The sequence below is a fragment of the Pipistrellus hanaki genome, assembly GCF_964339955.1.
Source record: "Pipistrellus hanaki genome assembly, chromosome: 19".
NCBI lineage: Eukaryota > Metazoa > Chordata > Mammalia > Chiroptera > Vespertilionidae > Pipistrellus > Pipistrellus hanaki.
In genome coordinates, this window is record NC_140521.1 from 2,189,110 (window position 1) to 2,205,417 (window position 16,308).

General features: G+C 54.0%; 1 protein-coding gene across 1 annotated transcript; it reads right to left on the bottom strand.

The window, feature by feature from the left end:
• Positions 1–5,074: 5,074 nt before the first annotated feature.
• Positions 5,075–15,655, bottom strand: YWHAH (tyrosine 3-monooxygenase/tryptophan 5-monooxygenase activation protein eta). The gene is made up of 2 exons (XM_084867971.1): positions 15,334–15,655; positions 5,075–6,506 (listed from the first exon to the last, which is right to left on the bottom strand). The coding sequence occupies exons 1-2, from the start codon at positions 15,418–15,420 to the stop codon at positions 5,853–5,855; spliced, it is 741 nt and encodes a 246-aa protein (XP_084724097.1). The 5' UTR covers positions 15,421–15,655; the 3' UTR covers positions 5,075–5,852.
• Positions 15,656–16,308: the final 653 nt, after the last annotated feature.

Genomic DNA, 16,308 nt, shown 5'->3' on the forward strand with positions numbered 1-16,308 from the left:
CGGACAGGCTGAGGGTACTGACTGACAGGCTGACAGGCTGACAGGGGATGACGGACAGGCTGGCTGATGAGATTGACTGACAGGCTGACGGGCTGACAGGCTGACAGGGGGTGACTGGGCTGCTGCTGAGGGTGCTGCCGCCGGCGCCCGCCTCTCCGCCTCCCGGTCACTTCGGTCCACTCCCCCCCGCCTGTCGCATCAGCCCCGCACGGAGCCGGGTGGGCGGCGCGGCTCCTTCCCAGGCCGCGGGGGACGGAGCCCGCGGGGCCGCGGTGCGTGGCGGCCCCTGGCGGCGGCGCTCGGGAAGGCAGGGGCGGGGCTGTGGGCGGGGCTAGGGGCGGGGCGGGCCATGTCTCGGGGGCGGGGCTAACGCCTAGAGCCGGGAGCTGGGGGCCGAGGCGGGAGGGGGCTCCCCAGCCCCTCTGGTCCAGACTTCGCCTCCCTTCCCTTCCCTTCCCTTCTCTTCCCTTCCGTCCGCCTCAGGGCCTCCCCTGCTGCTCTCTAGTCAGGATGGGCGGGTCCCCTGCAGACCTGAGGGCGGAGAGAAGTTCCGCCTCCCCTGGGACCCCCTGGCATCCTGGCGGCTCAAAGCCCGATTGGGGTGGGGGGTAGGGGGACGGCGGGACCCTCCCAGGCCAGGCTGGCCGCAGAGCTGCTCGGGGGTGGAGGGCCCCAGAAATACCGAGTGACTCCGCAGGGACCTGGGGAGGCCACTGTTACTGGGCCCAGCACTGCCTCCCAACACACACACAGACACACACGCACCCCTGGGCCCAGAACTGCCCCCAACACACACACACACACACACACACACACACACTCAACCTCTTAATAGTCATCTCCGACTGGGAGTGTTCCTCTGCTTGAACCCTGACTAGTGCATAAAGGAAATGAAGTGTGTGTGTGTGTGTGTGTGTGTGTACACGCACGCACATGTCCTGGAATCATAGGACCTAATCCTCCTGTTTATTCACTCCATTTTAAAATATATTTTTATTTTTATTAATTTATATTTTATTAATTAATTAGTTAATATATTAATGTTAACATATTTAATATTAATTTTAAATATATTTTTATTAATCTCACCTCAATGATGAGAGAGAGAACCATTGACAGGCTGCCTCCTGCACACCCCCTACTGGGGATCAAGCCTGCAGCCTGGGCATGTGCCCTTGGCCGGAATCGAACCCGGGACCCTTCAGTCCACAGACTGAAGCTCTATCCACAAAGCCAAACCGGCTAAGTAGGCTTCACTCTTTCCTAAACTCAGCGGTCTGTGCCTTTCCAAATCCTGCCGTTGGAAGCCGTAGCAAAACCATGGTTGTTTGACGGTGGGGCTGAGAGTAAGCCTGGGAGGAGGATGGGGGCCGAGGGCCCAAACACAGGCCGCTTAGTCCTTCCCCCACCCCTACCCCAGGCTTAGGCCTCCGGGATGCCACCTCCTGTTCCCAAGCTCTCCCTGCTTTTCCCGGGGGAGGCCGGGCCCACCCTCCTCCCCCAGGAGCAGGTGCGGGGCTGGGAATGAGGGGCACAAACCACTCTGCCTCCTGGGGAGCCAGCTGGTGAGGAGGTGGCGCCGCCCGCAGCCAGCTGGTCCATATGCCGCTGTCCCCAGCCTCTCCGCCTCCACCCCCCGGCCCTGTGTCCTGTGCACACCCACACCTCCTGCCCTCCCGGCCTGACTCTAACCGTCCCTATGATTCATCAGTTACATTTCCTTCCACCTCGGCACCAGCCTAGGGGGCAGGCGCTGCTGCTGTCATCATCCCCATTTCACAGAGGAGAAAACTGAGGCTCAGCCTCCCACCCATCCCTCCTCCAGGGGAGACAGGCCTGGGCAGAACCTTAGAGGCCGATGGAGAGCGCCCGTGGTGGAGAGGAAGCAGCCGTGATGGGCAGAGGGTCTCATCCCCTCGCAGACCCTCTGTCGGCTCCTCAGCACAGATGGTGGAGGTGACCATCAAGGACGTGGCCGGCCTGACAGCACTTGGCTCACCGGCCAGGCTGGTCCTCTTGTTAACACCTCCCTGGCATTCTGTGTGTTCCCTTCCCAGCACCGCTCTCAGTCCGCACCCAGGTTCCCTCGGCCCCAGCACACACAGGACTGTGCGCTCCGTTAGGACAGGAACCGGGCTGGCTTTGCTCACCCTGGGGTCAGGGTGCCCCCACGCAGGAGGAGCTGGATCAATGCTAATGAGGGGAGGGAGGGAGGGCAGGCACCTTCCTGATGATGGGCGGGGCCCCTGCCCTGGTTTACTTAAGAAGGCCCAGTTTTCACCCGTCGTCCCAGCACCATCATAATGTGCCCTGGTTCCCGCTCCCGTGTCCCAGTTGGGTGACATAGTACGCGGTCAGCCTAGTTATTGGAAGGGAAGGATGGGGATTCGCCCGAGAGCTCCTGCTCTTTCCAAGCCCCGTGCTGGGTTCCCACGTTTCCCCTCGAAGGAAGCCCAACACTTTTTCTTCTTGCTCCTGAGATGCTTCTCTTTAAAAAAAAAAATATATATATATATATATATATATATATATATATATATATATATGCTCCATGCATTACCCCCAGCCCCCAGAAATACATAAGGATTCTGTTTGCCCATTTCACTGCAGAACTGTCCTCCTGGAGGGTTGCCATGGTGACTGATTGATGTCACTGCCCTGGAAACAGTCGCCTAGGAGATGAGTGATGTCAATTCCAGGAGATGGTTGCCATGGTAACCGTCTCAGTGGAACTAGGGGGCGGCCAGGAAAGAGAAGAGGGTGGAGGGCGGATGCAAAGGGAACAGATGTGAAGGGCGGAAGGAAGAGGGGCAGGGCAGGGGGGAAAGGCCAGGAAGAGATGAGGACCATCCCAGAGCAGTTGGAAATAACAGGATCTCAGAATCAGCAAGGCACTAGAGAACCGCCCCCCAAAAAAGCACTCGCCTCCTTTTCAGGGGCTGCTGAGAGGCCAGAACTCGCTCAAGGTCACACCATCAATTTAGAGATGATGTTAGAACCAATCCTGAGCCGAAACCGGTTTGGCTCAGTGGATAGAGCATCAGCCTGCGGACTGAAGGGTCCCAGGTTCAATTCTGGTCAAGGGCATGTACCTTGGTTTCGGGCACATCCTCAGTAGGGGGCGTGCAAGAGGCAGCTGATCGATGACTCTCTCATTGATGTTTCTAACTATCTCCCTTCCTCTCTGTGAAAAATCAAAATATATTTTTTTAAAACAAAACAAAAAAAAAACCCTGAGGCCTCAGGACCCTGTCTCTTACATGGCTCATTGGTAGTAGACCGGGGTGAGACTACAAAGGATTCCCTTTGGTCATTGCATTTTTTAAAAAATCCTGGCCTCAAGTCAATCAATTATTCATGTTTTTTTTTTAATTTTTTCTTTTATTTCAGAGAAGGGAGAGGGAGAAATAGAAACATCCACGATGGGAATCATTGATCGGTTGCCTCCTGCACGCCCCAAAAGGGATCGAGCCTGCAACCCTCATCTGTAGGGCGGGCACAAAACCTTTAGAAAGACAGACGAGGCGTGAAATGAAAGTTTTCCCCACAGCCCTTGCTCTGAAGAGCACTGCCAATGTCAGAACAGTTCTTGGTGTGTTTTATTGATTTCTGAGAGAAGGGAAAGAAACATCCGTGAGAAACATTGGGCCCCAACCAGGGATCGAACCCGTAGCCTACGCATGTGCCCTGACCAGGAACCAAACCGCCCACCACCTCTGGGTGTACAGGACGACACCCTCACCCAGCCACACCACATAAGAAAAATTTCAATGTCTACATGTGTGTCAAAGCCAAGTGTCCTGGCCGGGTAAAGCTTGTGGCTTTAAGATACCTGACCTAATTGAAGTGAAACTGGGGAACCATTTTAGTCAGCAATTAGGCCAACTGGAAGCAGGCTACCTCGGGAGTTTTTATAACACGTGGGTCAGTCCTCTACTTCAAAATGAGGAAATAGGTTAAACCTCATTGCTTAAACGTTCTGTGCACCACAATTTAAGCTCAAGGACAGAAATGGGGTCATTTGGCCAGTCTAATAGGAAGCTGTAGTCAAGAATAAAGTAGGTAAGGCCCGCCTGGGGCCTCAGTTGGTTGGAACATCATCCTGTACACAGAGGTTGGGGGTTCGATTCCCGGTCAGGGCGCATACCTAGGTTGTGGGGTCAGGGCATGTACGGGAGGCAACCGATGTTTCTAAAGTCAGCTGAACCAATCCGCTGTCCCAGGCACCGCCCTGGAGGTGGTAACAATTGTGAGGGGCTGGAGTCATCACCTGGGGAGGAATCCAACTGGTGATGCTGAGCCTCAAGTGCTGGGGAGCAAGAAGTGGGGAGCAAGAAGTAGGGAGCCCGCTTCAGAAATTAGGTCTTCTTTTTTAAACTCACACGGAGGCTCGTTTTTCAATTTTAAAGATTATTCAAAGCTTTCTTAATATCAACCAGTAAAAGTTATTTCAGGAATCCAGGTTGTGTCCCTAGTTAACATTTTATTACACCTAATACAGGAAAAATGTTAAGAAAATTTGAGGTCGGGCTGGTGTGGCTCAGTGGCTGGTGGTTTCCCGGTCATGGGTACATGCCCTGGGTTGCAGCTCTATCCCCAGTGGGGGGGGTGCAGGAGGCAGCCAATCAATGGTTCTCATCATTGATGTTTCTCTCTCTCTTCCTCTCCAAAATTAGTTTTAAAAATGTTTAAACAAATTTTAAAAAAATTTTTGAGTACATGTATAAGCTCACTAGGTACCTTGAGTTTTAATACCAACCAGCACCCCAGTAGGGTGGGACAAACACCCTCCCTCCCGAGCTAAACAAGGCCTGATCCTCACAGAGGCTCCCATAAAAGTAGAGTTATCAGGGAGGGTAAGGGATAAGAGAGGCTGTGTTGGCTGGCTCACAGGAAATTATTTAAAATGCAGGAGTCTTATGTGTGCATTACAAAATGTGTAATGGAACCAGAAGGCAAAAAAACTTACTGCATGAAAAGTGCTTCATGTGTGAGACACAAACCGGGATTCAATGTGGTGAGCTGTGACACAGCTCCCTGAGGAGGGGAAATGAAGACCATACACCTAGAGAAATCTCCCCAAAGCAGCATTTATTTACCCACTGAATTCCGAAACATTTAATTTAGAAGTCTGGCATTTCAATAATTACCCATCTTGATTGACATGGGCTGACACACGTGGCGTTGTCAGGATACACAAGGACACTATCCAAAGGGTTACAAAAAATAAATCCATGATTCTTAAACAATCGCAACCAAAAAAAAAAGCTACAGGTATCAAAACTTTAGATGCATCGCATGTAAAAGGCTTGTGCACATCATAATTTAAAGAGGCGAAACAAGGCGCTACTGAAACCTCACGTGAACAGTTTCTAGAAAGCTGATGGAAAGAAGCAGTGTTCTCTTTGTATCAGCTTCCCTTAACGGTTTTCCATTAGCTGAAGGAAGAGGCGGGAGGGGTGAATTCTTTTTTGCATGCACAAGATGTACTGCTTATTAACAAAACACTATCAGCTCGTTTTAAATGGGTCGCTTAAATATCATCGCAGCCTGTTTGGGCTCATTCTCCTTCCTAAACTTTCCCCACTATGCACAGGCATCGTACAATGCCTCGATCAGAACGCACTTGTCTACACAATTCAAAAGAAAGCTCCCGTGGGCTCCCTGAACCATCGATCCAGCAATGCCCACGACGGATCTGAGCCTGCTTCCCAGGGGGCAGGGGAACAGGTCTGAGTAGCGGTGCTGCCGATACAGATAGGTTTAGCACTAGATACTTAGTGATTGTGGCCGGGAAGAATCAGTGATGGAGGGGGCGGTGGGTGGAGGGAGGGCCGGGACGGGAAGGCTCCTCAGTTGCCTTCGCCCGCGTCTTCATCCTGCTGGTCGCTCGTCCAGAGGGTGAGGTTGTCTCGCAGCAGCTGCATGATGAGCGTGGAGTCCTTATAGGAATCCTCGTTTAGCGTGTCCAGCTCCGCGATGGCGTCATCGAAGGCTTGTTTGGCTAAGAGGCAGGCCTGCTCGGGCGCGTTCTGGATCTCGTAGTAGAACACGGAGAAGTTGAGGGCCAGGCCCAGCCGGATGGGGTGCGTGGGCTGCATGTGCTCCTTGCTGATTTCGAAGGCCTCCTTGTAGGCCGCCTCGGAGGCTTCCACCACACTGTTCTTCTTCTCGCCGGAGGCCACCTCGGCCAGGTAGCGGTAGTAGTCGCCCTTCATCTTCAGGTAGAACACCTTGCTCTCGTACTGGAAGTCATTGCAGTTCTTGATGAGGAACTTGTCCAGCAGGGCCAGCACGTCGTTGCACACGGTCTCCAGCTCCTTCTCGATCTTCTCCCGGTAAGCCTTCACCTTCTCCAGCTTCTTCTCGTTCCCGTCGGCCATGGTCTTCTGCTCGATGCTGCTGATGACCCTCCAGGAAGACCGCCTGGCGCCCACCACGTTCTTGTAGGCCACGGAGAGGAGGTTCCGGTCTTCATTGGAGAGGGGTTCGTTGAGCTCTGTCACCTGCAAAATGCCGAAGATGTTAACACCGAGACCCAATTTCCGACAGTCCTGGAAAGAAACCTTCCCTTCGTTCTCACCAACAACCCTTCTCCAAAGCAAGATTATGGACAAGCCAGTCTGCAGGAAAGCCAATCAGAAGACTGCAATCTAACCAGAGAAACAACTACTTGAAGCTCAAAGTATTAAATTAGGGCTTTGAGACATCCCTAATTCAGACCTTCTGAGCTCTGAGTCGCCTTCGCCTGGGCAGAGGTAAGGGGAGAAGGGAACCATGGAAGGTCATAGGTGATGGCACCTAGAGTTGAGTGGGAAAGCCCCAAAGGTCCAGCTGTTCTGCACAAGATATTCTCAACAATCAGATCGTACGATTCCTTTGTCAAATGTTCAACACTTACAGACTGGAAGTCTGCTCCAGATTCTACTTCCAACTTTATAGTCTAGAAAGCAGCAATGAAGCCTCCCTCATAACACTTAATAGGTAAGCACTCCCCAGATGAGATCACACACCACACAGACCTAGTGGCCAGAGTGTCGGCCAGAGTGGTTCCATGGAATCCCACTGGGACACCCGGCCCTCCCTCCCCTGAGCCACAGCGGATGCGTTAGGGGCAGGGAAGGGCCCCAGCCTCCGCTGAAAGGAAGCAGAGCTGCTCAGCACAAGCTTCACTCCACCACCTGCCAGGAACCCTACTGGCCACCAAGGATGGAAGCACCACCTGTTCGCCGGGTCCCGTTAAATGTCACCAGCTGTGATGCCATTCCTCAGTTCTCCATGATGCCACCTCCAAGCGAGCCAGCTAGAGCCAGCTATGTCGTTGGTGGCAAGAACGATGGGCTGTGTTGTTGTTGAGCCGTGTCCCACCCCAAAAGGTCTGAGGAAGTCCCGATCTGTAGCACCTGGCTGTGTGGCCTTATTTGGAAAAGGGCCTTTGCAGATGTAATCAGTTCGGATGAAGTCACCCTGCATTAGGGTGGATCCGACAGCCAATGCCTGCCGTCCTTATAAGGAAAAGGAGGTTCGGAGACAAACAAACACACCGAGAACACCCTGTGATGGTGGAGGCAGAACTGGAGAGCTGTCTACAAGCCCAGGAACATCAATGACAACCGGAAGCCAGGACCGAGGTGAGGACCAGTTCCCCAAAGCGTCGGAGGGAGCACAGCTCTGCACACTTCTGTAAGCCACCCCATTTGTGGGTCTTTGGGGGCTGCACTAGGAAACTAAGGCAAACTTGGAGTAAAAAAAACCTTGGTCTAGGCCTCAGCAAAGCCAGTAAGTTGCTAAACTGGCCTGGATCTTCTGTAAAGTAGGGCGATTCCTTAATTACATGACCTGCTGGTCAAGAGAAGCACTTGGGAAACCATAAATTAATCAACAACAGAAAGCTATTAGTGTAAATCACACCAAATAAGGACAGAATCTCCTCCAGTGGAGGGGGAAAGCCAAGTTCAATGGAGAAAGCTATTAACAGCACATTAAAAACAGACATGCTTAACACGGACTGAGAAGACAGCAGTCAGAATCCAGAATTTTCAAAACAAACATACGCAACAAATGCAATCACTTTGTGTAAAATTAGGAAAACTTGTGCCAAGTTCCTACAAAGTGAAACAAGTAATTATCCACTACCCCAACTCAACAAAGCCCAGGCAAAATAAAATACCAGCTCCCTCTTCTAATCGATTTATTCCCTGTCCAAAGTCCCCATTCTTTTGCCGTGATCCTTACCCTGGATTTCCTCTCCTCTGCCTCCTCAATGAACCCAACCCCGCTTCTATCTTCAGCTCTGTCTTTGCCTACAAGTCGCCCCTGCCCATTCCCCAGGCCGCTGCCTGCAGGCCAGGCTCCTCATTCCTCTCACACTGGCAGAGTGGGCTCTGAGCTCTGTGGTCCTATGATCTGCCCATCTTCTCTCCACTAGCCCACATCTAGGCTCCCTTCAACTCCAGCTGGACACACTAGTTTCCTCCAACCGTGAGTACCTTAGTCACTCATCTGTGTATCCGAAAGATAGTCTTTGTAGACACTTGTTTGATAATTTGGTCTTTTAAGGAAGAAATCCTTATAAATCAAAATTCTGTATCAAATACTCTGAAAGGTCGCAGGACGCTTGAATCCTCTGGAATAGCCCTTTTCTAGGGCCAATGGCCAATGAAACATAGCCTGAAGCAAGGACAGAATTTGGAGAGCCCTCAGATCTTGCAGGAAGTAAATCTGAGGACGGCCACTTGACATGAAAATGCAAATGTATCCAAAAGGGTCCCTGCATCCTCCATCCTTGACTGAGGAAGCTGCTGTGTTAGGCTCTGTAGATGCACAGAGGTAACTCCCCACAGCACACCAGCAGCCCCAGTGCACACAGATACACTGCACGGCACTTAGGATGTCTGTACCGGGGCATTAGGTTTTAACAAAAAACCTAAGCCAGCAGGAGTTCAGCCTGAGCCCACTGTGTGAACTGCATCAATCACCACCTTTCATCAAAAGTAAAAGGGGGGTCAGCCCGAATGATCTCCAAGGACTGTGGCTCCCAAGTCCTAGGATTCCATTTTCCCTGGGAAATAAGAGGCATGGGTAAGGCATGAGGCTGATTCTTAATGGAAATGAAATGTGGGTGCGTCTGGATTTCAGGAATTCAGGGAGCATTCCCTCTCCCCATCAGGAATCAGCTGCCAGAAAAGGCTCCTGGGCGGTATTCCTAATGACACCTCCACAAGGAAAACAATTAACGAGGAGCATGCGTGTTTATGTAACAATCACCTGGTTGCCTGCCAGTCTGAATGAATCACTGTCAGCATCAGCTGAGGGTGACTAACTTCACCAGGCAAGCATTGTTCCGAGAACCTTGGCCAGGACCTCACTGGATACATTTAAATATGGTAGTTTTTTTTGTTTTTTTTTTAATCATCCTGGGTTACAATGCAGTTAACGAAGAGAAACTTAGGGAATCAAAGTAGGCTTATTGCTTGATCAAATAACTAAAAAAAACTGGGCGTGTTCCCAGGTGGGAAGGAAAATTATGTCAAAGGAAAACCAGATGGCCATTAAAGCCAAACAGATCTACAGCCGCATTGACTGGCGATCCTTATGGTAAAGAGCCTTCATAACATCCTTTAGCCCCAGTTCCCAACCCTTCAAATTCCAAAGCACTGGAGCCAGGAGACCAGAGAAGTCCAGTCCTTCGCTAAGGGAGGCAGACGCTGGCCCAGTGGAAAGCACCAACTGGGGTCCCAACCACACGAACAGGGAACCAGCACAACCACCCGGGGATTCTCCGGGGGTGATTTACTGCGTCTCTACAATCCTGTTTCCCAGTGGTTCCGATTAGAACATGAAGGCGAGGCAGAGAGTTGTCGCCGCAGAAGAGACCTAGACAATGGCTCTTCCTTCCGCTCAAACACAAGTTTCAACACTCGTCCGAGCCTTCGCCTGGCAACCCCACCTGGGAGGGCTCCCCACCTCTGCTCCCAGCCCCCTGCCCTCTCCCCACCTCGTTTCCTCCTGCTTACACACTTCCTGCAAATCTTGAATGGTGGGCCCTTGCCATTCATAAAGCCCCACTCTCCACTTCCTTTAGGGACTGGCTCCTGTGGGCCCTGGTCTTGCATCCTTTCCACACACACAGTCCCAGCCGGCGCACTCACCTCCCCCTCTCTGCTTCACATCACACAGCATTGGGAAGAGTCACCAATAACCGGGCCTACCAAGAACTCCCTTCTCCTCCTGTGACACTGCGGCTTACTCACAATCCCGCGGGGCCTCCTCCCTAACTCACCAGGCAATAAACTCTTCGTTTGGGAGTAAAAATAGACCCACTGCTAAAAATAGCACAGGGAGTATTTGGGAAAACTTAAAGTTCTTATTCTGGGAAACAGCCAGCCTCACAAGTAATACTGAGCAAACAAAAATGCCCTCCCCAGCGGCCAGGCCACAGCCGGGCTGGTACTGCCCCTTCACCGCTCCTCCACACACCGCCACCCCCCTCACACTCACCCACCCCACGCCACCAGCTAGTTAGCTTCTCATACTAGATTTCGTAACAGAAGAAAACGATTTTCATAAACAATCAGATAAACATGACCACATCATAAAACCTTTAAGCTTCAGTGGCAGAATCCTATACACCTGTTTTGTTTTTTAAAGTTAGAGGGATGGCCGAAACTGGTTTGGCTCAGTGGATAGAGCCTTGGTCTGTGGTCTGAGGGGTCCCAGGTTTGATTCTGGTCAAGGGCATGTACATTGGTTGTGGGCACAAGTAGGGGATGTGCAAGAGGCAGCTGGTCGATGTTTCTCTGTCATCGATGTTTCTAGCATTCTATCCCTCTCCCTTCGTCTCTGTAAAAATTCAATAAAACATATTAAAAAAAAAAAAAAAGAAAAACTAAAGTTAGAGGGATGATGAAAGCCTTCTTGGCTGGCTCTTCCTCAAGTCAAAACCCTCAAAGTAAGGGTTCTGCCTGGTTCCAAGCTGGGCTACAGGCCTGTAAGCCCCTGGAGAGGCTCAGCTGCAAGCCCAGAGCAATGAGCGCAGGTAGTTCTTATCCACGCCAGCTTATGGTTAATGACAACAGCCACCCCTCCATCACTGAGCCTGCCTGGGTCTTACTCTCGACATGGCTGGCCATTTCCGTAGGCACTGGCAGGAGGGAACTACAGCCCCATCTGAGTGGCATACTGCGTGCTCCTTCCCCTGGAAGCGCCAGCCTGAAGGTTCCAGAAGCCGTGCCAGACTCTGATCGCAGGAAAGTGCCAACACCCATCACGGAGAGGAATGCCATGGCAGCGAGGAGTGGGGACAGAAAACAGGTGGCCTCCACTTGGACATTAACCATTTTACCAACAACCTAAAGCCTGAAATCTGGGGGGTTGTGGCTTATACTGCAGGCAACATAGAAAAACAACGGGTGCCGAGTGTATCCGTTTCTTAAAATACCACATGTATAACTTAACATAGCCCTGCACTTAATTCATAGCAGGGACTCAAAGCCCATTATTATTTTGAATAAGCTGGGAAAAAAATCTTGGTCTTCAAGAGAATAAGCAAAATCCACTCCTGACCAGTTTTCTCAGTGGTTAGAGCATCAGCCTGCAGACCAAAGGGTCTTGTGTTTGATGCCCCCAGTCAAGGGCAGCTACTTCAGTTGCAGGTTGTCAGCCCTGGAAGAGGCACGTGTAAGAGGCAACCAATCAATGTCACTCTCTCATTGTTCCCTCACCCCACAACACTCTCTCTAGAATCAATGGGAAAAATATCCTCGGGATTTTTTTTAAATAAAAATAAAATGGTGTGGCTGATGAACCAGGTGTGGCTGATGAACCAGGTGGTCACGGTTCCATTCCAGATCGGGGCACATGCCCAAGATGCAGGCTCAATTCCCAATAGGGGGCATGTAGGAGGCAGCTGATCATGATTCTCATCATCGATGTTACTCTTTCTCAAATCAATGTATTTAAAACATAAGAGAATAAGCAAAATCGCTATCTGAAGTGCCTTGTAACTCGGATACTGCAAGGATCTAGAGCCTTCTTCCTTCCTCAGACATTAGGTGACAAAGCAGTAATTACATCTCAATGTCCGGCTAGTGGGAACAGGCCTCGGGTTTATATCTGTATTGCAGACTGTAGTACCCGTGGTTTTAAGGTTTCACACTAACCACAGGGTTGGTACACCTCAAATCATCGTTCATTCTACACTCGGCAGCGCGGGTTCTCACCCCGGCCACTCGGCACCTGCTCCGCCCCTTTTCCATAAGCTCACAGCTGTCGGGATTAGAGCCCTCTGCCCCCGCCCAGGCCAAGTGCCTCGTCCTCCTGTTTCCTTGTTTCCTGCACACACATACTCAGTCCTTCCGACGTTTCTGCCCATCCTGTGTCGGTGCTGACAAGCACGTGGGGTTCTAGAATCCTTCCGTGTTTCTTCCCACTCTCACACTCCACATAAGCTACCAGGTCTGAGAGTGGAGCGCGTGAAGGCTCCCCTGTATATCGTGAGCCATTTCTTGCCTCTTCAATTTACCGAGTGAGCGGAATGGCAGTTCTCAGCGGAGTGAGACACCCGGATTCCGATGCTCGGACTTTGCTTAGAGCTTACCCACAGCCTCCTCCAGGGGGCGCTGGGACCATTAAAACATTGATCGCTACAAGCAGGCAGTATTATTAGAGGACCACGTATATGATAGAGGAAAAGAGAAAGGTTAGAAGAATGAAGACTGAAATCAGCTGGATAGTTACACCGACATCAGCTTTACACCGCAGAGGACCCCACGCCCAGATGGAAGCTTCAAGGTCACAGAGAGGTGGCCTCGGGCACTCCTTCCCTCTGTGTGCGGCCCCGTCCTCCTCCCAGCAGTCCACTTACCTGCCCGGGAGAAAGCCCACAGAGAGCCAGAGGGCTACCAGAATTCCCTCTTTCCCAAAGCTCTGAAGGTCTGCGACATTAATAAAACGGAGACTGAGTCTTCTCAATGACATTAAGAATGGAACATACAAGCATCAACTTAGGTTTCCCTCTGACCCCTGCCAACTCCTTTCCAATAAACATATTCCATTAATGTCGATGACAAAAAAAAATAATAATTTTAATAGATGAAACAGGCGTATTGACACACAGAAATGTTCTTAATTTTTTTTTTTTTTACAGGAGTTACCTTGAGAAAGGGTTTATCCCAATTCTGAGACATGATTACAGCTTGGATTGAATATTTGATGCTGGAGGGCTTATTCCCTCCATCCACCAGTTCAGTCCACTATCAGGTTCCCGGCACCCGGAGGGGCCGTGGGTGTGTGAAATGCTACCTCACAGCCTCAGAGGAAAGCTGGACACAGGAGCTGCAGGGAGGCATTTTTTCACGCCTGGATATGAAGGGCAGAAAGCCCACATCTTCTCGCCCCAATCTACTTCTTAAGCTGCTTCTCTCTCCTCTTCTCCTCCTCATCCCCGCCTGAGGAGCCTCAGGTTCCCCAGCGCTCAGAACACACCTTCTAGTCTTTTTGTTGTAACTTCAATTCACCTTCTCTCCGGTCTCCTGCCTTCATCCCCCAAAAGGCTCCATCACTCACAGGGTGAAGCCAGGGCCTCCCTAAAATGTCCAGAGAGCCCCCCGACCTCGGCCCCCGGCCTAATCCCAGCAGGGCTCGGTTACTGGGGAGAAGAGGCCACTTGAGCGGGACTTGCTGTGTGGCAGAGTGGCTTTATCACAAAGAAATGAGAGCTCGGGGCCTCTTCCAAGGAAACGAGGCCACACGGCCAGTGCTGTTGGTGAGAAATTTTCCAAAATGAGTTATCGTTTCCATTTATTTCCTTAACCGGGGCCTCCAGCATGGCACAGACTTCGGTTCCAAAGCTAGAGGGCCCAGGTGTGGGGGAAAGCCCTTATCTACCCCACGCCACGCCATGGCGTCACTGAGTCAACACACGGGCTGTGGCTGTGGCTCCCGAACACGCCTTGTTCGTGTGCACTAAGGACGCTCCTGCAAACACGGCGCTTCATGTATGTTTCTTACCTGGGAAGTCCCACATACTGACGTCGGCAACATACCTCCTATCAATATTAATATCACAGTAATATCAAAAGCCTCCAAAGGCGCTTTGCAGATGATTCAGAAATGCTACGGCACCTCTGGATGGGTGGCTTTTCCCCTAAGAAATCCCCTCGCAAAGGCCGGCCAAGCCCAGGGAGGAAATTCTCACACGTAAGCCCACTAACATCTGCCCCGGGAGCTGGTAAGAATGCAGATTTCTGGGGAGCTCCCCCCGCCCCCCGAATAGTCTGAGACGCTTTAGGTCTCAGGTGGGGCCCAGGCGAATCCTTCCAGGTCTCAGGCTGGCGGCCGCAGGTGTACGTAGCTCTACCCCTGGGTGACCTTGAGGCGGAGAGAAGCAACGTGCATTGAGAGAGAGCGTTAACGATCAGGTGAGGAGACAGGGGCAGTGGCACAGGAAAGCTGGAGCTCCCAGAAGCGCAGGTGGAGGGTGTCGAACCCACGGTTAGGGTGTGGCTGCCCCCCCACCCCCACCCCCACCCCGCACCTCACCCCTCCCAGCATCCTCCACCGGAAACCGGGCTGCAGAACGGAGCTATCTGAGAGGGTCTGAGAATGCAAAGGCGCACACGGGCTTAGGAGTCACGCCTCGTTTTCATCTCCAGCATCAAACCCGGGAGCGGGGCCCACGCCTGCACTGCGGGATGGGGGTCTCCCTCCCGCACACAAAGCCAGACAGACCCCGGGCGTGGGGAGCTGGGGGGTGGGGGGGAGAGGACGATCCGAGCGAGCAGAGCCCAGCAGACCGGAATGACAGACTCCAGGTCGTGGCAGGGAAAAAAAAGGGGGGGGAAAAAAGGCAGGAGAGACGGGGCGCCCCTAGCTAGCGACGATTCTTTATTGCAAGTTGGGGTGCGGAGGAAGGCACGCGGGGAGGGAGCCCCGGGTCTGGGGGAAGGCTCTGGAAGGAGGGCTGTGTCTGCCTCGCGATCCCAAGGGCCACCCCCTCCTCCCTCCCCTGGCGGAGCTCGGAGCTGGGAAGCGGCGACCCCCGCCCGCCCGCGGGGGACGCCCGTCATCCCCCGTCCGACCCTCAGGGCTGCAGCGCGACCCCGACCGGGGACCCCGCCCGAGTCCGGCCGCAGGAAATGGCGGGGCGCCCGGCGGGGCGCGGGAAGCGCGGGCTGCGGGCGGGCGGGCGGCCGCGCCCAGCGGGGTGGGTCGCGGGGCCGCCTGTGGCCCCGAGGGCGCCGCCGCCGCGGGGCCTCCGCTCCCGCCCCTCACGCCGGGGACCCCCCACCCACCACCACCCCGCCCGGCCGCCCGGGCTCTCGGCGCGCTCACCGCCTTCATGGCGGAGGCCATGTCGTCGTAGCGCTCCGCCTGCTCGGCCAGGCGCGCCCGCTGCAGCAGCTGCTCCCGATCCCCCATGTCGTCGCTGTGGCTCGGCCTCGCCTCGCGCCCCGCGCCGCTCGCTGACTGACTGACTGACTGACTCGCCCGCCCGGTCGCCGAGGAGGCCGCCGCCGCCGCGCACGCGCACTGGCTCGCCGGCCGCCCGAGGCTCCGCTGCCGCCGCGCCGCCCGCGCCCTCTCGCTGGCTCGCCCCGCGCGCTCTGCCCGCCGCCGCCGCCGCCGCAGCCGCCGCCGCTGAGGAGAGGCTGCTGCCGAGGGGCGGGGCCGGCCGGGGGCGCCTGCGCAGTGGGAGCCGCGACGGCGGGCGGCAGGGAGCGGCCCGAGTGGGAGGGGGGAAGGGCGGGCCGGCCCTAACGGTCTATTTCAAGGTGACGTCACCTACTATAAATAGCCGCCGCCGCGGCCCCGCCCACCCCCGGGCCGCGCATGCGCCCTGCGCGTGCTGCAGTCTGCGGCCGCCGCCGCAGCGGGAGGCGGGAGCGGGTCGCGGGGCGCAGTGCGGGGATGGAGGAGGGGGTGCGGGGTGGCTCCTGCGCGGGCAGCGCGAGGGCGCACCCCCACTCAGAACAGCGCACCCCGAATCCGAGCGAGAGGTCTGGCCTGAGAAGGACCAGAAACGCAAATAAAGCCTGTGCTTCTTGGAGCATCCGGGAGGTCTTGTGCCCGGAGGGGCGGGTCGGACCCGCCCAGCCCTCTCGCCGGCCCCGAGCCCCGGCAGCCGAAGGGCTCCGCTGGGCCGCACCCTGCACCGGCCCGGGGGACGGTCCTTCTCCCCCGCACGCACACACCCAGGTCAATGCGCCACCTGCCCCACCCTGATCCTTGGCATTAGGCATTCTGTACTTTCCTGGAGAGGAGGGGCACACCTACTAGGGTGTGCCTTTATGGGTATAATCCTGTGTC